Source organism: Salvelinus alpinus, chromosome 26 (genome assembly GCF_045679555.1).
Source record: "Salvelinus alpinus chromosome 26, SLU_Salpinus.1, whole genome shotgun sequence".
In the NCBI taxonomy this organism is placed as follows: Eukaryota; Metazoa; Chordata; class Actinopteri; order Salmoniformes; family Salmonidae; genus Salvelinus; species Salvelinus alpinus.
This window is the reverse complement of record NC_092111.1, coordinates 43,571,948-43,594,835: the sequence shown is the minus strand read 5'-3', so window position 1 is coordinate 43,594,835 and position 22,888 is coordinate 43,571,948. Positions and strand designations below refer to the sequence as shown.

Below are 22,888 nucleotides of genomic sequence, written 5' to 3'. Positions count from 1 at the left end.
AAGCCTGTTCTATTCATTCTATTTACCAGTCATATTACCAGGGTTACAGGTTCCAAGCCTGTTCTATTTACCAGTCATATTACCAGGGTTAGAGGTTCCAAGCCTGTTCTATTTACCAGTCATATTACCAGGGTTACAGGTTCCAAGCCTGTTCTATTCATTCTATTTACCAGTCATATTACCAGGGTTAGAGGTTCCAAGCCTGCTCTATTCATTCTATTTACCAGTCATATTACCAGGGTTACAGGTTCCAAGCCTGTTATATTCATTCTATTTACCAGTCATATTACCAGGGTTAGAGGTTCAAAGCCTGTTCTATTCATTCTATTTACCAGTCATATGACCAGGGTTAGAGGTTCCAAGCCTGTTCTATTCATTCTATTTACCAGTCATATGACCAGGGTTAGAGGTTCCAAGCCTGTTCTATTCATTCTATTTACCAGTCATATGACCAGGGTTAGAGGTTCCAAGCCTGTTCTATTCATTCTATTTACCAGTCATATGACCAGGGTTAGAGGTTCCAAGCCTGTTCTATTCATTCTATTTACCAGTCATATGACCAGGGTTAGAGGTTCCAAGCCTGTTCTATTCATTCTATTTACCAGTCATATTACCAGGGTTAGAGGTTCCAAGCCTGTTCTATTAATTCTATTTACCAGTCATATGACCAGGGTTAGAGGTTCCAAGCCTGTTCTATTCATTCTATTTACCAGTCATATGACCAGGGTTAGAGGTTCCAAGCCTGTTCTATTCATTCTATTTACCAGTCATATGACCAGGGTTAGAGGTTCCAAGCCTGTTCTATTCATTCTATTTACCAGTCATATGACCAGGGTTAGAGGTTCCAAGCCTGTTCTATTCATTCTATTTACCAGTCATATGACCAGGGTTAGAGGTTCCAAGCCTGTTCTATTCATTCTATTTACCAGTCATATGACCAGGGTTAGAGGTTCCAAGCCTGTTCTATTCATTCTATTTACCAGTCATATGACCAGGGTTAGAGGTTCCAAGCCTGTTCTATTCATTCTATTTACCAGTCATATGACCAGGGTTAGAGGTTCCAAGCCTGTTCTATTCATTCTATTTACCAGTCATATTACCAGGGTTAGAGGTTCCAAGCCTGTTCTATTCATTCTATTTACCAGTCATATTACCAGGGTTAGAGGTTCCAAGCCTGTTCTATTCATTCTATTTACCAGTCATATTACCAGGGTTAGAGGTTCCAAGCCTGTTCTATTCATTCTATTTACCAGTCATATTACCAGGGTTAGAGGTTCCAAGCCTGTTCTATTCATTCTATTTACCAGTCATATGACCAGGGTTAGAGGTTCCAAGCCTGTTCTATTCATTCTATTTACCAGTCATATTACCAGGGTTACAGGTTCCAAGCCTGTTCTATTCATTCTATTTACCAGTCATATGACCAGGGTTAGAGGTTCCAAGCCTGTTCTATTCATTCTATTTACCAGTCATATTACCAGGGTTAGAGGTTCCAAGCCTGTTCTATTCATTCTATTTACCAGTCATATTACCAGGGTTAGAGGTTCCAAGCCTGTTCTATTCATTCTATTTACCAGTCATATTACCAGGGTTAGAGGTTCCAAGCCTGTTCTATTCATTCTATTTACCAGTCATATGACCAGGGTTAGAGGTTCCAAGCCTGTTCTATTCATTCTATTTACCAGTCATATTACCAGGGTTACAGGTTCCAAGCCTGTTCCATAAATTCTAATTCATATTATGAGACGTGTTTTTCAGGCTTCAAACATTAAAGTATATGTTTTCAAAATGCGTACTGCTTCCAGCTCATTGCAGCGTGGTGTTTGACCGCGGATGAAGACCGCCTTGCGTAGCCTTTTGTTTTCTGTTTGTGATGCAGAAGCGCTGTCTGACAGATGTTTTCGCTCAAAGTCTCTGTATGCTGTACACGTGTGATAAATAAGATACATAACGAATATGCTGTACACACACACACACACACACACACACACCAATTTAATTACACTAAATTATGTAAATTAACGTATAGACCGATAAGCACGACCAGTCAAATGTATCTACATCAATGAAAAGGCTTAAAAAAAAAAAAAAAACATTATTTCGCAATGGGATTTTTTTCTTCTCCCAGGCTATTACCGACTAATGGAAACTCTGTTCTTCCACTTTACATAGTGAACAGGTTTTTATTAGGGACGTAGCCTCTCTGACTCATTCTGACACAGTTCCTGTACTGTAAATTACTGGATGAACAAGGAAGTGGAAAGGGGAGGGAATAAGGAAGTGGACAGGGGAGGGAACAAGGAAGTGGACAGGGGAGGGAACAAGGAAGTGGACAAGGGAGGGAACAAGGAAGTGGACAGGGGAGGGAATAAGGAAGTGGACAGGGAAGGGAACAAGGAAGTGGACAGGGAGGGAACAAGGAAGTGGACAGGGGAGGGAACAAAGAAGTGGACAGGGGTGGGAACAAGGAAGTGGACAGGGGTGGGTACAAGGAAGTGGACAGGGGAGGGACCAAGGAGGTGGACAGGGGAGGGACCAAGGAAGTGGACAGGGGAGGGAGCAAGGAAGTGGACAGGGAAGGGAACAAGGAAGTGGACAGGGGTGGGAACAAGGAAGTGGACAGGGGAGGGAACAAGGAAGTGGACAGGGGTGGGAACAAGGAAGTGGACAGGGGTGGGAACAAGGAAGTGGACAGGGGTGGGAACAAGGAAGTGGACAGGGGAGGGAACAAGGAAGTGGACAGGGGAGGGAACAAGGACGTGGACAGGGGAGGGAACAAGGAAGTGGACAGGAGTGGGAACAAGGAAGTGGACAGGGGTGGGAACAAGGAAGTGGAGAGGGGAGGGAAGAAGGAAGTGGACAGGGGAGGGAACAAGGCAGTGGACAGGGGAGGGAACAAGGAAGTGGACAGGGGAGGGAGCAAGGAAGTGGACAGGGAAGGGAACAAGGAAGTGGACAGGGGTGGGAACAAGGAAGTGGACAGGGGAGGGAACAAGGAAGTGGACAGGGGAGGGAACAAGGAAGTGGACAGGGGTGGGAACAAGGAAGTGGACAGGGGTGGGAACAAGGAAGTGGACAGGGGTGGGAACAAGGAAGTGGACAGGGGAGGGAACAAGGAAGTGGACAGGGGAGGGAACAAGGACGTGGACAGGGGAGGGAACAAGGAAGTGGACAGGAGTGGGAACAAGGAAGTGGACAGGGGTGGGAACAAGGAAGTGGAGAGGGGAGGGAAGAAGGAAGTGGACAGGGGAGGGAACAAGGCAGTGGACAGGGGAGGGAACAAGGAAGTGGACAGGGGAGGGAACAAGGAAGTGGACAGGGGAGGGAGCAAGGAAGTGGACAGGGAAGGGAACAAGGAAGTGGACAGGGGAGGGAACAAGGAAGTGGACAGGGGGGGGGGGGTACCACGGCTAAGGGCTGCTCTTAGGCAAGTTGCAAAGCGGATACAGCCCTTAGCCGTGGTATATTGGCCATATACCACAAACCCCAGAGGTGCCTTATTGCTGTTATAAACTGGAGCAGTAAAAATATTTTTGGGGTCATACTCATGATATTTGGTGTGATATACCACGGCATCCAATCAGCATTCAGGGCTCAAACCACCTAGTTTATAAATAATTATATTAAATGGTTATTGAAAGACTTATTCAAACAATTGGTATTCAAAGGGTTCTCCTATGGGGACCGCCGGTAGTTTCTAGATATAACCTTCTTTTTTTTTTGAAGATTGCAGAGTAGACAGAGAGAGTTAATGGGAAATAATGAATGAATGAAATCTTTAGATAGTCAAGAGAGAGTACAAGATGTCAGAGGGAGGGATGATGTGGTAGAAATCAAAGGACAGGAAGTAAGAGAAAAGAGAGATCATTGATTACATGGAAGCCAGGACAGAGAGGTAGAATGAATCTGTGAATGGAAAGCAGAGGCAGGGAGTAAAGACAGTGATGCATTGAACCTGTGTGCTGCTTTGATGGAAGGAGAGTGCAGCTCATCAAAGGGAGAGAGAGAGAGAGAGAGAGAGAAAGATAAAGAGAGAGAGAAAGAGAGAGAGAGAGAGAGAGAAATAGAGACAGAGAGAGAAAAAGAGAGAGAGAGAGAGAGAGAGAGAGAGAGAGAGAGAGAGAGAGAGAGAGAGAGAGAGAGAGAGAGAGAGAGAGAGAGAGAGAGAGAGAGAGAGAGAGAGAGAGAGAGAGAGAGAGAGAGAGAGAAAAAGAGAGATAGAGAGAGAGGGAGAGAGAGAAAAAGAGAGAGAGAGAGAGAGGGAGAGAGAGGGAGAGAGAGGGAGAGAGACCTGCTTATATATTTTCTGCATGCAGAACACCACTCATCGACTGACTGGTAAGCATGAGCTGTTCTTCTCACTTTATGAATTGTCTTCTTTGAAAGGCACAGAGAGAAGACCGAACCACCTGTCGAAATGACACACACCACTCTACGGGAGTGTTCAACATGACACACACCACTCTACGGGAGTGTTCAACACGACACACACCACTCTACGGGAGTGTTCAACATGACATACACCACTCTACGGGAGTGTTCAACATGACATACACCACTCTACGGGAGTGTTCAACATGACACACACCACTCTACGGGAGTGTTCAACATGACACACACCACTCTACGGGAGTGTTCAACATGACATACACCACTCTACGGGAGTGTTCAACATGACATACACCACTCTACGGGAGTGTTCAACATGACACATACCACTCTACGGGAGTGTTCAACATGACATACACCACTCTACGGGAGTGTTCAACATGACATACACCACTCTACGGGAGTGTTCAACATGACATACACCACTCTACGGGAGTGTTCAACATGACATACACCACTCTACGGGAGTGTTCAACACGATACACACCACTCTATGGGAGATTAGTGTTCAACACGATACACACCACTCTACGGGAGATTAGTGTTCAACACAATACACACCACTCTACGGGAGATTAGTGTTCAACACGACACACACCACTCTACGCGAGATTAGTGTTCAACACGATACACACCACTCTACGTGAGCTTACTGTTCAACACGATACACACCACTCTACGGGAGATTAGTGTTCAACACAATACACACCACTCTACGGGAGATTACTGTTCAACACGATACACACCACTCTACGGGAGATTACTGTTCAACACGATACACACCACTCTATGGGAGATTAATGTTCAACACGATACACACCACTCTACGTGAGATTAGTGTTCAACACGATACACACCACTCTACGGGAGCTTAGTGTTCAACACGATACACTCCACTCTACGACAGCTTACTGTTCAACACGATACACACCACTCTACGGGAGATTACTGTTCAACACGATACACACCACTCTACGTGAGATTACTGTTCAACACGATACACACCACTCTACGGGAGATTAGTGTTCAACATGACACACACCACTCTACGGGAGCTTAGATCTTCAGTTTCTTGGCAATTTCTCACATGGAATAGCCTTCATTTCTCAGAACAAGAACAGACTGACAAGTTTCAGAAGAAAGTTATTTGTTTCTGGCCATTTTGAGCCTGTAATCGAACCCACAAATGCTGATGCTCCAGATACTCAACTAGTCTAAAGAAGGCCAGTTTTATTGCCTCTTTAATAATCAGCACAACAGTTTTCAGCTGTGCTAACATAATTGCAAAAGGGTTTTCTAATGATCAATTAGCCTTTTAAAATGATAAACTTGGATTAGCTAACACGACGTGCCATTGGAACACAGGAGTGATGGTTGCTGATTATGGGACCCTCTGTACGCCTATGTAGATATTCCATAAAAAATTTGCCGTTTCCAGCTACAATAGTCATTTACAACATTAACAATGTCTACACTGTATTTCTGATCAATTTGATGTTATTTTAAATGGACAAAAAAATATGCTTTTCTTTCAAAAACAAGAAGAAGTTTCCCCAAACGTTTGAACAGTAGTATAAGTGTGTCTGTTGCAGAGAGAGCATGAGAACATTTGTTTTGATGAGGGAAAAGAAAGACCTCAGTATTCACAAAGAAGATGGAGAACAAGGATGGAAACGAACAGAGTTTTGGCGCAGGTTCAGCCGACTGGTGCTTTGTGACGCTACCTAAAAAATCCAACATTTTAAAAACTTATATAATATTGTCCTAAAAATAATATTGATATGTAACTGTATCGATTTTGTTCCCCCATCAATAATATATATATGGTATATTATCATTATCTAATATTGCTATTGTTGTCGCTTTTGTTTTCAAAATGTTGTATCACTTCACTTTGGCAACATTCTTGCCATTAAATCATATTTTGAATTTAATACAGAAAAAGCGACAGATAGAGAGAGAGAGAGAGAGAGAGAGAGAGAGAGAGAGAGAGAGAGAGAGAGAGAGAGAGAGAGAGAGAGAGAGAGAGAGAGAGAGAGAGAGAGAGAGAGAGAGAGAGAGAGAGAGAAGAAATGGGGGACAGAGGGAGAGGGAGAGGGAGAAATGAGGGACAGAGGGAGAGGGAGAGGGAAAAATGAGGGACAGAGGGAGAGGGAGAGGGGAAAATGAGGGACAGAGGGAGAGGGAGAGGGAGAAATGGGGGACAGAGGGAGAGGGAGAGGGAGAAATGAGGGACAGAGGGAGAGGGAGAGGGAAAAATGAGGGACAGAGGGAGAGGGAGAGGGAGAAATGGGGGACAGAGGGAGAGGGAGAGGGAGAGGGAGAAATGAGGGACAGGGAGAGGGAGAGGGAGAAATGAGGGACAGGGAGAGGGAGAGGGAGAAATGAGGGACAGGGAGAGGGAGAGGGAGAAATGAGGGACAGGGAGAGGGAGAGGGAGAAATGAGGGACAGAGAGAGAGAGAGAGAGAGAGAGAGAGAGAGAGAGAGAGAGAGAGAGAGAGAGAGAGAGAGGGAGAGAGAGAGAGAGAGGGAGGGAGAGAGAGGCCACAGAAGGGGGATCAGAAACAAAGCTCTAGAAAAAATGTAAGATAAAAACCTTCTCTCCATCTACGTTTGGTGACCACAGAGCCTCTAACGTGTGTACGTTTAGCCAGCCATTCAGACATTCATTTCAGCCAGCCATTCAAATACAATGTGATACCTGCCAGCAGCTAGAAAGGCTTTGGTAAAGGAAGGTCCATCTTAAGATGAGGCCTCTCTCTCTATATAGGCTTTCACATAGCATATTTCTAAAAAAACTCTGAGGTCGTGCCACACCAACCCAATTGAAGTGCTTAGCAATTGACTAGCTGTGACAGAGGATGAGAGACAGACCCTTTAATAATCCCTATTCTGACTGGTCCACTTGTATAGTATATCGACAATATAGACGCTCCAATACATATATTTCCTCCAGCTTTCACACCCTCCATGACCCAGAATAGACCCTAGGCTACATTTACAGTCTGGGGCAATACTCTATAGCACCTAGTGTCTACTGCCCACTACAGACTGATGTTAGTGCTACTGCCCACTACAGACTGATGTTAGTGTCTACTGCCCACTACAGACTGATGTTAGTGTCTACTGCCCACTACAGACTGATGTTAGTGCTACTGCCCACTACAGACTGATGTTAGTGTCTACTGCCCACTACAGACTGATGTTAGTGTCTACTGCCCACTGCAGACTGATATTAGTGTCTACTGCCCACTATAGACTGATGTTAGTGTCTACTGCCCACTGCAGACTGATATTAGTGTCTACTGCCCACTGCAGACTGATGTTAGTGCCTACTGCCCACTACAGACTGGGGCAATACTCTATAGCACCTAATGTCTTCTGCCTACTACAGACTGGGGCAATACTCTATAGCACCTAGGGTCTACTGCCCACTACAGTCTGGGGCAATACTCTATAGCACCTAGTGTCTACTGCCCACTACAGACTGGGGCAATACTCTATAGCACCTAGTGTCTACTGCCCACTACAGACTGGGGCAATACTCTATAGCACCTAGTGTCTACTGCCCACTACAGTCTGGGGCAATACTCTATAGCACCTAGTGTCTACTGCCCACTACAGACTGATGTTAGTGCTACTGCCCACTACAGACTGATGTTAGTGTCTACTGCCCACTACAGACTGATGTTAGTGTCTACTGCCCACTACAGACTGATGTTAGTGCTACTGCCCACTACAGACTGATGTTAGTGTCTACTGCCCACTACAGACTGATGTTAGTGTCTACTGCCCACTGCAGACTGATATTAGTGTCTACTGCCCACTATAGACTGATGTTAGTGTCTACTGCCCACTGCAGACTGATATTAGTGTCTACTGCCCACTGCAGACTGATGTTAGTGCCTACTGCCCACTACAGACTGGGGCAATACTCTATAGCACCTAATGTCTTCTGCCTACTACAGACTGGGGCAATACTCTATAGCACCTAGTGTCTACTGCCCACTACAGTCTGGGGCAATATTCTATAGCACCTAGTGTCTACTGCCCACTACAGACTGGGGCAATACTCTATAGCACCTAGTGTCTACTGCCCACTACAGACTGGGGCAATACTCTATAGCACCTAGTGTCTACTGCCCACTACAGTCTGGGGCAATACTCTATAGCACCTAGTGTCTACTGCCCACTACAGACTGGGGCAATACTTTATAGCACCTAGTGTCTACTGCCCACTGCAGACTGGTGTTAGTGTCTACTGCCCACTGCAGACTGATGTTAGTGTCTACTGCCCACTATAGACTGATGTTAGTGCTACTGCCCACTGCAGACTGATGTTAGTGCCTACTGCCCACTGCAGACTGCAGACTGATGTTAGTGTCTACTGCCCACTGCAGACTGATGTTAGTGCCTCTGCCCACTGCAGACTGATGTTAGTGTCTACTGCCCACTACAGACTGATGTTAGTGTCTACTGCCCACTGTAGACTGATGTTAGTGCTACTGCCCACTACAGACTGATGTTAGTGTCTACTGCCCACTACAGACTGATGTTAGTGCTACTGCCCACTGCAGACTGATGTTAGTGTCTACTGCCCACTATAGACTGATGTTAGTGCTACTGCCCACTGCAGACTGATGTTAGTGTCTACTGCCCACTGCAGACTGATGTTAGTGTCTACTGCCCACTGCAGACTGCTGTTAGTGTCTACTGCCCACTACAGACTGATGTTAGTGCTACTGCCCACTGCAGACTGATGTTAGTGCTACTGCCCACTGCAGACTGATGTTAGTGCCTACTGCCCACTGCAGACTGATGTTAGTGCTACTGCCCACTGCAGACTGCAGACTGATGTTAGTGTCTACTGCCCACTGTAGACTGATGTTAGTGTCTACTGCCCACTACAGACTGATGTTAGTGCTACTGCCCACTACAGACTGATGTTAGTGTCTACTGCCCACTACAGACTGATGTTAGTGTCTACTGCCCACTGTAGACTGATGTTAGTGTCTACTGCCCACTACAGACTGATGTTAGTGTCTACTGCCCACTGCAGACTGATGTTAGTGTCTACTGCCCACTGTAGACTGATGTTAGTGTCTACTGCCCACTACAGACTGATGTTAGTGCTACTGCCCACTACAGACTGATGTTAGTGCTACTGCCCACTACAGACTGATGTTAGTGCTACTGCCCACTACAGACTGATGTTAGTGTCTACTGCCCACTACAGACTGATGTTAGTGTCTACTGCCCACTGCAGACTGTAGACTGATGTTAGTGTCTACTGCCCACTACAGACTGATGTTAGTGCTACTGCCCACTGCAGACTGCTGTTAGTGCTACTGCCCACTACAGACTGATGTTAGTGTCTACTGCCCACTACAGACTGATGTTAGTGTCTACTGCCCACTACAGACTGATGTTAGTGTCTACTGCCCACTACAGACTGATGTTAGTGTCTACTGCCCACTACAGACTGATGTTAGTGTCTACTGCCCACTACAGACTGATGTTAGTGTCTACTGCCCACTGCAGACTGTAGACTGATGTTAGTGCTACTGCCCACTACAGACTGATGTTAGTGCTACTGCCCACTGCAGACTGCTGTTAGTGCTACTGCCCACTACAGACTGATGTTAGTGTATACTGCCCACTACAGACTGATGTTAATGTCTACTGCCCACTACAGACTGATGTTAGTGTCTACTGCCCACTACAGACTGATGTTAGTGCTACTGCCCACTACAGACTGATGTTAGTGTCTACTGCCCACTACAGACTGATGTTAGTGCTACTGCCCACTACAGACTGATGTTAGTGCTACTGCCCACTACAGACTGATGTTAGTGTCTACTGCCCACTACAGACTGATGTTAGTGCTACTGCCCACTACAGACTGATGTTAGTGTCTACTGCCCACTACAGACTGATGTTAGTGCTACTGCCCACTACAGACTGATGTTAGTGCTACTGCCCACTACAGACTGATGTTAGTGCTACTGCCCACTACAGACTGTTGTTAGTGTCTACTGCCCACTACAGACTGATGTTAGTGCTACTGCCCACTACAGACTGATGTTAGTGCTACTGCCCACTACAGACTGATGTTAGTGCTACTGCCCACTACAGACTGATGTTAGTGCTACTGCCCAATGCAGACTGCAGACTGATGTTAGTGCTACTGCCCACTGCAGACTGATGTTAGTGCTACTGCCCACTACAGACTGATGTTAGTATCTACTGCCCACTGCAGACTGATGCTAGTGTCTACTACCCACTACAGACTGTTGTTAGTGTCTACTGCCCAATGCAGACTGCAGACTGATGTTAGTGCTACTGCCCACTACAGACTGATGTTAGTGTCTACTGCCCACTGCAGACTGCAGACTGATGTTAGTGCTACTGCCCACTACAGACTGATGTTAGTGGCTACTGCCCACTGCAGACTGATGCTAGTGTCTACTGCCCACTGCAGACTGCAGACTGATGTTAGTGCTACTGCCCACTACAGACTGATGTTAGTGCTACTGCCCACTACAGACTGATGTTAGTGCTACTGCCCACTACAGACTGATGTTAGTGCTACTGCCCACTACAGACTGATGTTAGTGCTACTGCCCACTACAGACTGATGTTAGTGTCTACTGCCCACTACAGACTGATGTTAGTGCCACTGCCCACTACAGACTGATGTTAGTGCTACTGCCCACTACAGACTGATGTTAGTGTCTACTGCCCACTACAGACTGATGTTAGTGTCTACTGCCCACTGCAGACTGTAGACTGATGTTAGTGTCTACTGCCCACTACAGACTGATGTTAGTGCTACTGCCCACTGCAGACTGCTGTTAGTGCTACTGCCCACTACAGACTGATGTTAGTGTCTACTGCCCACTACAGACTGATGTTAGTGTCTACTGCCCACTACAGACTGATGTTAGTGTCTACTGCCCACTACAGACTGATGTTAGTGTCTACTGCCCACTACAGACTGATGTTAGTGTCTACTGCCCACTACAGACTGATGTTAGTGTCTACTGCCCACTGCAGACTGTAGACTGATGTTAGTGCTACTGCCCACTACAGACTGATGTTAGTGCTACTGCCCACTGCAGACTGCTGTTAGTGCTACTGCCCACTACAGACTGATGTTAGTGTATACTGCCCACTACAGACTGATGTTAATGTCTACTGCCCACTACAGACTGATGTTAGTGTCTACTGCCCACTACAGACTGATGTTAGTGCTACTGCCCACTACAGACTGATGTTAGTGTCTACTGCCCACTACAGACTGATGTTAGTGCTACTGCCCACTACAGACTGATGTTAGTGCTACTGCCCACTACAGACTGATGTTAGTGTCTACTGCCCACTACAGACTGATGTTAGTGCTACTGCCCACTACAGACTGATGTTAGTGTCTACTGCCCACTACAGACTGATGTTAGTGCTACTGCCCACTACAGACTGATGTTAGTGCTACTGCCCACTACAGACTGATGTTAGTGCTACTGCCCACTACAGACTGATGTTAGTGTCTACTGCCCACTACAGACTGATGTTAGTGCTACTGCCCACTACAGACTGATGTTAGTGCTACTGCCCACTACAGACTGATGTTAGTGCTACTGCCCACTACAGACTGATGTTAGTGCTACTGCCCAATGCAGACTGCAGACTGATGTTAGTGCTACTGCCCACTGCAGACTGATGTTAGTGCTACTGTCCACTACAGACTGATGTTAGTATCTACTGCCCACTGCAGACTGATGCTAGTGTCTACTACCCACTACAGACTGTTGTTAGTGTCTACTGCCCAATGCAGACTGCAGACTGATGTTAGTGCTACTGCCCACTACAGACTGATGTTAGTGTCTACTGCCCACTGCAGACTGCAGACTGATGTTAGTGCTACTGCCCACTACAGACTGATGTTAGTGGCTACTGCCCACTGCAGACTGATGCTAGTGTCTACTGCCCACTGCAGACTGCAGACTGATGTTAGTGCTACTGCCCACTACAGACTGATGTTAGTGCTACTGCCCACTACAGACTGATGTTAGTGCTACTGCCCACTACAGACTGATGTTAGTGCTACTGCCCACTACAGACTGATGTTAGTGTCTACTGCCCACTACAGACTGATGTTAGTGCCACTGCCCACTACAGACTGATGTTAGTGCTACTGCCCACTGCAGACTGATGTTAGTGCTACTGCCCACTACAGACTGATGTTAGTGCTACTGCCCACTACAGACTGATGTTAGTGCTACTGCCCACTACAGACTGATGTTAGTGCTACTGCCCACTGTAGACTGATGTTAGTGTTTACTGCCCACTGCAGACTGATGTTAGTGTCTACTGCCCACTGCAGACTGCAGAATAATGTTAGTGCTACTGCCCACTGCAGACTGATGTTAGTGCTACTGCCCACTACAGACTGATGTTAGTGTCTACTGCCCACTACAGACTGATGTTAGTGCCACTGCCCACTACAGACTGATGTTAGTGCTACTGCCCACTACAGACTGATGTTAGTGTCTACTGCCCACTACAGACTGATGTTAGTGTCTACTGCCCACTGCAGACTGTAGACTGATGTTAGTGTCTACTGCCCACTACAGACTGATGTTAGTGCTACTGCCCACTGCAGACTGCTGTTAGTGCTACTGCCCACTACAGACTGATGTTAGTGTCTACTGCCCACTACAGACTGATGTTAGTGTCTACTGCCCACTACAGACTGATGTTAGTGTCTACTGCCCACTACAGACTGATGTTAGTGTCTACTGCCCACTACAGACTGATGTTAGTGTCTACTGCCCACTACAGACTGATGTTAGTGTCTACTGCCCACTGCAGACTGTAGACTGATGTTAGTGCTACTGCCCACTACAGACTGATGTTAGTGCTACTGCCCACTGCAGACTGCTGTTAGTGCTACTGCCCACTACAGACTGATGTTAGTGTATACTGCCCACTACAGACTGATGTTAATGTCTACTGCCCACTACAGACTGATGTTAGTGTCTACTGCCCACTACAGACTGATGTTAGTGCTACTGCCCACTACAGACTGATGTTAGTGTCTACTGCCCACTACAGACTGATGTTAGTGCTACTGCCCACTACAGACTGATGTTAGTGCTACTGCCCACTACAGACTGATGTTAGTGTCTACTGCCCACTACAGACTGATGTTAGTGCTACTGCCCACTACAGACTGATGTTAGTGTCTACTGCCCACTACAGACTGATGTTAGTGCTACTGCCCACTACAGACTGATGTTAGTGCTACTGCCCACTACAGACTGGTGTTAGTGCTACTGCCCACTACAGACTGATGTTAGTGTCTACTGCCCACTACAGACTGATGTTAGTGCTACTGCCCACTACAGACTGATGTTAGTGCTACTGCCCACTACAGACTGATGTTAGTGCTACTGCCCACTACAGACTGATGTTAGTGCTACTGCCCAATGCAGACTGCAGACTGATGTTAGTGCTACTGCCCACTGCAGACTGATGTTAGTGCTACTGTCCACTACAGACTGATGTTAGTATCTACTGCCCACTGCAGACTGATGCTAGTGTCTACTACCCACTACAGACTGTTGTTAGTGTCTACTGCCCAATGCAGACTGCAGACTGATGTTAGTGCTACTGCCCACTACAGACTGATGTTAGTGTCTACTGCCCACTGCAGACTGCAGACTGATGTTAGTGCTACTGCCCACTACAGACTGATGTTAGTGGCTACTGCCCACTGCAGACTGATGCTAGTGTCTACTGCCCACTGCAGACTGCAGACTGATGTTAGTGCTACTGCCCACTACAGACTGATGTTAGTGCTACTGCCCACTACAGACTGATGTTAGTGCTACTGCCCACTACAGACTGATGTTAGTGCTACTGCCCACTACAGACTGATGTTAGTGCTACTGCCCACTACAGACTGATGTTAGTGTCTACTGCCCACTACAGACTGATGTTAGTGCCACTGCCCACTACAGACTGATGTTAGTGCTACTGCCCACTGCAGACTGATGTTAGTGCTACTGCCCACTACAGACTGATGTTAGTGCTACTGCCCACTACAGACTGATGTTAGTGCTACTGCCCACTACAGACTGATGTTAGTGCTACTGCCCACTGTAGACTGATGTTAGTGTTTACTGCCCACTGCAGACTGATGTTAGTGTCTACTGCCCACTGCAGACTGCAGAATAATGTTAGTGCTACTGCCCACTGCAGACTGATGTTAGTGCTACTGCCCACTGCAGACTGATGTTAGTGCTACTGCCCACTACAGACTGATGTAAGTGCTACTGCCAACTGCAGACTGATGTTAGTGCTACTGCCCACTACAGACTGATGTTAGTGTCTACTGCCCACTACAGACTGATGTTAGTGTCTACTGCCCACTACAGACTGATGTTAGTGGCTACTGCCCACTGCAGACTGCAGACTGATGTTACTGTTACTGCCCACTACAGACTGATGTTAGTGCTACTGCCCACTACAGACTGATGTTAGTGTTTACTGCCCACTGCAGACTGATGTTAGTGTCTACTGCCCACTGCAGACTGCAGACTGATGTTAGTGCTACTGCCCACTGTAGACTGATGTTAGTGCTACTGCCCACTGTAGACTGATGTTAGTGTCTACTGCCCACTGCAGACTGATGTTAGTGCTACTGCCCACTGCAGACTGCAGACTGATGTTAGTGCTACTGCCCACTGTAGACTGATGTTAGTGCTACTGCCCACTGCAGACTGATGTTAGTGCTACTGCCCACTACAGACTGATGTTAGTGCTACTGCCCACTACAGAATGATGTTAGTGTCTACTGCCCACTGCAGACTGCAGACTGATGTTAGTGTCTACTGCCCACTGCCCACTACAGACTGATGTTAGTGTCTACTGCCCACTGCAGACTGCTGTTAGTGCTACTGCCCACTGCAGACTGATGTTAGTGCTACTGCCCACTACAGACTGATGTTAGTGTCTACTGCCCACTACAGACTGATGTTAGTGTCTACTGCCCACTACAGACTGATGTTAGTGCTACTGCCCACTGCAGACTGCTGTTAGTGCTACTGCCCACTGCAGACTGATGTTAGTGCTACTGCCCACTACAGACTGATGTTAGTGTCTACTGCCCACTACAGACTGATGTTAGTGCTACTGCCCACTACAGACTGATGTTAGTGCTACTGCCCATTGCCCACTACAGACTGATGTTAGTGCTACTGCCCACTACAGACTGATGTTAGTGTCTACTGCCCACTGCAGACTGATGTTAGTGTCTACTGCCCACTACAGACTGATGTTAGTGTCTACTGCCCACTGCAGACTGATGTTAGTGCTACTGCCCACTACAGACTGATGTTAGTGTCTACTGCCCACTGCAGACTGATGTTAGTGTCTACTGCCCACTACAGACTGATGTTAGTGTCTACTGCCCACTGCAGACTGATGTTAGTGCTACTGCCCACTACAGACTGATGTTAGTATCTACTGCCCACTGCAGACTGATGCTAGTGTCTACTACCCACTACAGACTGTTGTTAGTGTCTACTGCCCAATGCAGACTGCAGACTGATGTTAGTGCTACTGCCCACTACAGACTGATGTTAGTGCTACTGCCCACTGCAGACTGATGTTAGTGCTACTGCCCACTACAGACTGATGTTAGTGCTACTGCCAACTGCAGACTGATGTTAGTGCTACTGCCCACTACAGACTGATGTTAGTGTCTACTGCCCACTACAGACTGATGTTAGTGGCTACTGCCCACTGCAGACTGCAGACTGATGTTAGTGCTACTGCCCACTACAGACTGATGTTAGTGCTACTGCCCACTACAGACTGATGTTAGTGCTACTGCCCACTACAGACTGATGTTAGTGCTACTGCCCACTACAGACTGATGTTAGTGCTACTGCCAACTGCAGACTGATGTTAGTGTCTACTGCCCACTACAGACTGATGTTAGTGTCTACTGCCCACTACAGACTGATGTTAGTGTCTACTGCCCACTACAGACTGATGTTAGTGTCTACTGCCCACTACAGACTGATGTTAGTGTCTACTGCCCACTGCAGACTGCAGACTGATGTTAGTGCCACTGCCCACTACAGACTGATGTTAGTGCTACTGCCCACTACAGACTGATGTTAGTGCTACTGCCAACTGCAGACTGATGTTAGTGTCTACTGCCCACTACAGACTGATGTTAGTGCTACTGCCCACTACAGACTGATGTTAGTGTCTACTGCCCACTACAGACTGATGTTAGTGTCTACTGCCCCTACAGACTGATGTTAGTGCTACTGCCCACTGCAGACTGATGTTAGTGCTACTGCCCACTGCAGACTGATGTTAGTGCCTACTGCCCACTGCAGACTGATGTTAGTGTCTACTGCCCACTATAGACTGATGTTAGTGCTACTGCCCACTGCAGACTGATGTTAGTGCTACTGCCCACTACAGACTGATGTTAGTGCTACTGCCCACTACAGACTGATGTTAGTGCTACTGCCCACTACAGACTGATGTTAGTGCTACTGCCCACTACAGACTGATGTTAGTGCTACTGCCCACTACAGACTGATGTTAGTGCTACTGCCCACTACAGACTGATGTTAGTATCTACTGCCCACTGCAGACTGATGCTAGTGTCTACTACCCACTACAGACTGTTGTTAGTGTCTACTGCCCACTGCAGACTGCAGACTGATGTTAGTGCTACTGCCCACTACAGACTGATGTTAGTGTCTACTGCCCACTGCAGACTGCAGACTGATGTTAGTGCTACTGCCCACTGCAGACTGATGTTAGTGTCTACTGCCCACTACAGACTGATGTTAGTGTCTACTGCCCACTACAGAATGATGTTAGTGCTACTGCCCACTACAGACTGATGTTAGTGGCTACTGCCCACTGCAGACTGATGCTAGTGTCTACTGCCCACTGCAGACTGCAGACTGATGTTACTGTTACTGCCCACTACAGACTGATGTTAGTGCTACTGCCCACTACAGACTGATGTTAGTGTTTACTGCCCACTGCAGACTGATGTTAGTGTCTACTGCCCACTGCAGACTGCAGACTGATGTTAGTGCTACTGCCCACTGTAGACTGATGTTAGTGCTACTGCCCACTGTAGACTGATGTTAGTGTCTACTGCCCACTGCAGACTGATGTTAGTGCTACTGCCCACTGCAGACTGCAGACTGATGTTAGTGCTACTGCCCACTGTAGACTGATGTTAGTGCTACTGCCCACTGCAGACTGATGTTAGTGCTACTGCCCACTACAGACTGATGTTAGTGCTACTGCCCACTACAGAATGATGTTAGTGTCTACTGCCCACTGCAGACTGCAGACTGATGTTAGTGTCTACTGCCCACTGCCCACTACAGACTGATGTTAGTGTCTACTGCCCACTGCAGACTGCTGTTAGTGCTACTGCCCACTGCAGACTGATGTTAGTGCTACTGCCCACTACAGACTGATGTTAGTGTCTACTGCCCACTACAGACTGATGTTAGTGTCTACTGCCCACTACAGACTGATGTTAGTGCTACTGCCCACTGCAGACTGCTGTTAGTGCTACTGCCCACTGCAGACTGATGTTAGTGCTACTGCCCACTACAGACTGATGTTAGTGTCTACTGCCCACTACAGACTGATGTTAGTGCTACTGCCCACTACAGACTGATGTTAGTGCTACTGCCCACTGCCCACTACAGACTGATGTTAGTGCTACTGCCCACTACAGACTGATGTTAGTGTCTACTGCCCACTGCAGACTGATGTTAGTGTCTACTGCCCACTACAGACTGATGTTAGTGTCTACTGCCCACTGCAGACTGATGTTAGTGCTACTGCCCACTACAGACTGATGTTAGTGCTACTGCCCACTACAGACTGATGTTAGTGCTACTGCCCACTACAGACTGATGTTAGTGCTACTGCCCACTACAGACTGATGTTAGTGTCTACTGCCCACTGCAGACTGATGTTAGTGCTACTGCCCACTACAGACTGATGTTAGTGCTACTGCCCACTACAGACTGATGTTAGTGTCTACTGCCCACTGCAGACTGATGTTAGTATCTACTGCCCACTGCAGACTGATGCTAGTGTCTACTACCCACTACAGACTGTTGTTAGTGTCTACTGCCCAATGCAGACTGCAGACTGATGTTAGTGCTACTGCACACTACAGACTGATGTTAGTGTCTACTGCCCACTGCAGACTGCAGACTGATGTTAGTGCTACTGCCCACTACAGACTGATGTTAGTGTCTACTGCCCACTACAGACTGATGTTAGTGCTACTGCCCACTACAGACTGATGTTAGTGCTACTGCCCACTGCAGACTGATGTTAGTGCTACTGCCCACTACAGACTGATGTTAGTGCTACTGCCCACTACAGACTGATGTTAGTGCTACTGCCCACTACAGACTGATGTTAGTGCTACTGCCCACTACAGACTGATGTTAGTGCTACTGCCCACTACAGACTGATGTTAGTGTCTACTGCCCACTGCAGACTGATGTTAGTGCTACTGCCCACTACAGACTGATGTTAGTGCTACTGCCCACTACAGACTGATGTTAGTGTCTACTGCCCACTGCAGACTGATGTTAGTGCTACTGCCCACTACAGACTGATGTTAGTGTCTACTGCCCACTACAGACTGATGTTAGTGTCTACTGCCCACTACAGACTGATGTTAGTATCTTCTGCCCACTGCAGACTGATGTTAGTGTCTACTGCCCACTACAGACTGATGTTAGTGCTACTGCCCACTACAGACTGATGTTAGTGTCTACTGCCCACTACAGACTGATGTTAGTGCTACTGCCCACTACAGAATGATGTTAGTGTCTACTGCCCACTGCAGACTGATGATAGTGCTACTGCCCACTACAGACTGATGTTAGTGTCTACTGCCCACTGCAGACTGATGTTAGTGTCTACTGCCCACTGCAGACTGATGTTAGTGTCTACTGCCCACTACAGACTGATGTTAGTGCTACTGCCCACTACAGACTGATGTTAGTGTCTACTGCCCACTGCAGACTGATGTTAGTGTCTACTGCCCACTACAGACTGATGTTAGTGTCTACTGCCCACTACAGACTGATGTTAGTGCTACTGCCCACTACAGAATGATGTTAGTGCTACTGCCCACTACAGACTGATGTTAGTGTCTACTGCCCACTGCAGACTGCATACTGATGTTAGTGCTACTGCCCACTACAGACTGATGTTAGTGCTACTGCCCACTGCAGACTGATGCTAGTGTCTACTGCCCACTGCAGACTGCAGACTGATGTTAGTGCTACTGCCCACTACAGACTGATGTTAGTGCTACTGCCCACTACAGACTGATGTTAGTGTCTACTGCCCACTGCAGACTGATGTTAGTGTCTACTGCCCACTACAGAATGATGTTAGTGCTACTGCCCACTACAGACTGATGTTAGTGCTACTGCCCACTGCAGACTGATGTTAGTGTCTACTGCCCACTACAGAATGATGTTAGTGCTACTGCCCACTACAGACTGATGTTAGTGCTACTGCCCACTGCAGACTGATGTTAGTGTCTACTGCCCACTACAGACTGATGTTAGTGTCTACTGCCCACTGCAGACTGATGTTAGTGTCTACTGCCCACTGCAGACTGATGTTAGTGTCTACTGCCCACTACAGAATGATGTTAGTGCTACTGCCCACTGCAGACTGATGTTAGTGTTTACTGCCCACTGCAGACTGATGTTAGTGTCTACTGCCCACTGCAGACTGCAGAATAATGTTAGTGCTACTGCCCACTGCAGACTGATGTTAGTGCTACTGCCCACTACAGACTGATGTTAGTGTCTACTGATCACTGCAGACTGATGTTATTGCTACTGCCCACTACAGACTGATGTTAGTGGCTACTGCCCACTACAGACTGATGTTAGTGGCTACTGCCCACTACAGACTGATGTTAGTGTCTACTGCCCACTGCAGACTGCAGACTGATGTTAGTGCCACTGCCCACTACAGACTGATGTTAGAGTCTACTGCCCACTACAGACTGATGTTAGTGCTACTGCCCACTGCAGACTGATGTTAGTGCTACTGCCCACTGCAGACTGATGTTAGTGCTACTGCCCACTACAGACTGATGTTAGTATCTACTGCCCACTGCAGACTGATGCTAGTGTCTACTACCCACTACAGACTGTTGTTAGTGTCTACTGCCCACTGCAGACTGCAGACTGATGTTAGTGCTACTGTCCACTACAGACTGATGTTAGTGTCTACTGCCCACTGCAGACTGCAGACTGATGTTAGTGCTACTGCCCACTACAGACTGATGTTAGTGTCTACTGCCCACTACAGACTGATGTTAGTGTCTACTGCCCACTACAGACTGATGTTAGTGTCTACTGCCCACTGATGTTAGTGCTACTGCCCACTGCAGACTGATGTTAATTAGTGCTAATCCAAAGGGCCAGTTTATTCTCCAGTGCCCTACTCTGAACACTGACCTCACTGGGAGATATGTGGAATCATCACTATGTTGAATCATCTCACATTGCAGATACTAGTGCCACCTCAATGCATCAGGAAGACATGACTCAATGCATCATGACTCAATGCATCAATGCATCAGGAAGACATGACTCCACCTGGCCAAGGAAAACTCCTGTCCATATTAAGACCAACACAATGTTATCACAAATCATCCACGTTCATCATTCTGACCTTGTCCTAAGATTTCCCGGGCTGGGCGGGCCATCGTAGACAGACAGCAGGTCGAAGTCTTCCTCTAGAGCGAAGCCTTGGAACACCAGCTGTATCCTGTTGTGTTCCGCTGCCAGGATCACCCACGTACAGTTGGCATAGTTGGGGTAACCGTATGGGTAGCCAGGGCTCTCTATCGTACCGTTGGGGTTCTGGAGAGTATAACTGCAGTTCTGAGCTGTTGGGGGGGAGATGGGAGGGTGGGGAGGGAGATAGGGGGAAAAGGAGGGAGGGAAGGGGGGATGGATGGAGAGAAGAAGAAGATGTTGTTAGCAAAGTAGACTAAGCAACGTATAGTAAGTAGCATTGAAGAGATATTTGCAGTTGAATTGACAACAAACCGAAACCCTGCCACTGTTTTGGTAAGAAGCTGAGGGATGCGGCTAGAGAAATGTAATCGCTCTGAAAAGCTAGAAAACAGACGGCCGAGCGCATCACTACTGCCTTCCTGAAACCCGAGAGAGTCCTGTCACCCTGAACGGTTTCTCGGTCAGTGCTTTAATCTGTGCTTCTATAGTATACCGTGTTGCATTACAAACAAGTAAGCGTATAAACACAGGTTTACACACACATAAAGAACTGCACACACGAACACACACACGAACACACACACACACACACACACACACACACACACACACACACACACACACACACACACACACACACACACACACACACACACACACACACACACACACACACACACACACACACACACACAAACACACACACACACATACACACACACACACACACACCCACCTGGACACATATAAACACACTGTGACAGTAATTAAATAACTGTTTAACTGATGGTTATGTATAAAGACCATCATGAAAATCAAATCAAATCAAATCAAATGTATTTATATAGCCCTTCTTACATCAGCTGATGTCACAAAGTGCTGTACAGAAACCCAGCCTAAAACCCCAAACAGCAAGCAATGCAGGTGTAGAAGCACGGCGGCTAGGAAAAACTCCCTAGAACGGCCAGAACCTAAGGAAGAAACCTAGAGAGGAACCAGGCTATGAGGGGTGGCCAGTCCTCTTCTGGCTGTGCCGGGTGGAGATTATAACAGAACATGGCCAAGATGTTCAAATTTTCATAGATGACCAGCAGGGTCAAATAATAATAAATAAAATAACTGTAAAAAATGTTTAAATAGGCCTACATTCATTTATATTTATATAAATATATAATAGGCCTATATAAATGAATGTAGGCCTATTTTTTACAGTTACTTAATTTATATATATATATATATATATATATATAGTTTTAACTTTATATTTAGTGGGAGTTTGTTTTGCTGACTCAGTCGATCAAACGTATGTCCTCTTCCCAATTGATAATGTTCTATAAACTATGGGACTTCCGTCAACAAACTGTCTGTTGTCTGGTTTTCTCCTCTTAATGTTGATAACCTCATAGAAGAAACCAGGCTTCTCACACATGTTAAATATAGAAAAGAGCCCAGCTGGACTTATGTCATTTTTCTTCACCTCACAAAGTAAATCAACAACGTCCTTTTAATAAACTTAAATCATTTTTTCATATTTTCAATTTTTTACATCCATTCAAATAATAATAATCGTTCCAGTATTCTCCCCGTCGATAATCAGCGTCGCTGATGAATAGACTACGGACATGTTGAAGGTATTTGTTTCTA

At 46.8% G+C, this 22,888-nt stretch overlaps 1 protein-coding gene across 1 annotated transcript in view; it reads right to left on the bottom strand.

Moving 5' to 3' along the window:
• The window catches only part of LOC139555342 (CUB and sushi domain-containing protein 2-like), a 993,500-nt gene that overhangs the window by 879,620 nt on the left and 90,992 nt on the right, over window positions 1–22,888 (bottom strand). The window contains exon 2 of the mRNA XM_071369058.1: window positions 21,177–21,393. Within this exon, the coding sequence (XP_071225159.1) occupies window positions 21,177–21,393 (217 nt within the window). The remainder of the gene's footprint in view (window positions 1–21,176; window positions 21,394–22,888) is intronic.